At 39.9% G+C, this 727-nt stretch overlaps 1 protein-coding gene across 2 annotated transcripts in view; it reads right to left on the reverse strand.

Moving 5' to 3' along the window:
- Window positions 1-24: 24 nt before the first annotated feature.
- The window catches only part of LOC108629305 (uncharacterized), a 2,883-nt gene continuing 2,180 nt past the window's right edge, over window positions 25-727 (reverse strand). For both annotated transcript variants that reach the window (XM_018031903.2, XM_018031902.2), the window contains exon 3: window positions 25-519. In XM_018031903.2, coding sequence (XP_017887392.1) covers window positions 139-519 — 381 coding nt within the window. In that variant the 3' untranslated portion in view covers window positions 25-138. The remainder of the gene's footprint in view (window positions 520-727) is intronic.

Here is a 727-nt window from a genome sequence, read left to right on the forward strand (position 1 = left end):
TTTACACAGTTCATTTATAGGCAAATACATCCATAAAGTTTAAAAAAATTCCATAGAATACTTTTCTTAAAAAAAATTCCTCAAAATGACCTAAATTTTAGACAGTCACACTAGTAAGGTCCCTTAAGTCTAACATGACTAAAGCTTCAGAGCCTGAAATTTGGCAGTCTTATGATCGCTTCCTATTCTCTGAGCCATGGTTTTACCATCGAACACGTAGTCATCGTACCTAATCTCGTGCAGGGTTTCGAAACCGACTTTATCCGCGATCCTCTGACTGAAATTCGACGCGAAAACACCGAATATCAGTTCAGGCGGTGCGTCTAGATCTAAGGCGCCACCGTCGATCGAAATTCTCCTCGTGGTGCCTTTCGATAGCCCTCGAGCGAAGTCGATGCACTTGTGAACCATTTTACGGCCGATGCCACGACCCTGGTACTGTGGGTTCGTGCCAAGATAAAACAGTTCCATCGCTGTGCTTGCTTTGTACCTCTCGAATATGTCCACGCTGCTCTCGATCTGCTCGTTAGAAAAGATAAATTACAGTAGATAGAGTAACAACCCTTCGTACTGCCAATTTTTTATATGATATTCTATAATATTCTTTCACTTATCTTCTGACTTTAAATAAAAGAAAATAATCAGAAAAATGTAAACTGCAAATAGTGAAAATTGGAGCTGAGGTCCAATTTGTCATTGTCAGCCATACTAATTAATTACCAGAGTG

Source organism: Ceratina calcarata, unplaced genomic scaffold (assembly GCF_001652005.2).
Source record: "Ceratina calcarata isolate Rehan_Ccalc_2016 unplaced genomic scaffold, ASM165200v1 scaffold562.2, whole genome shotgun sequence".
In the NCBI taxonomy this organism is placed as follows: Eukaryota; Metazoa; Arthropoda; class Insecta; order Hymenoptera; family Apidae; genus Ceratina; species Ceratina calcarata.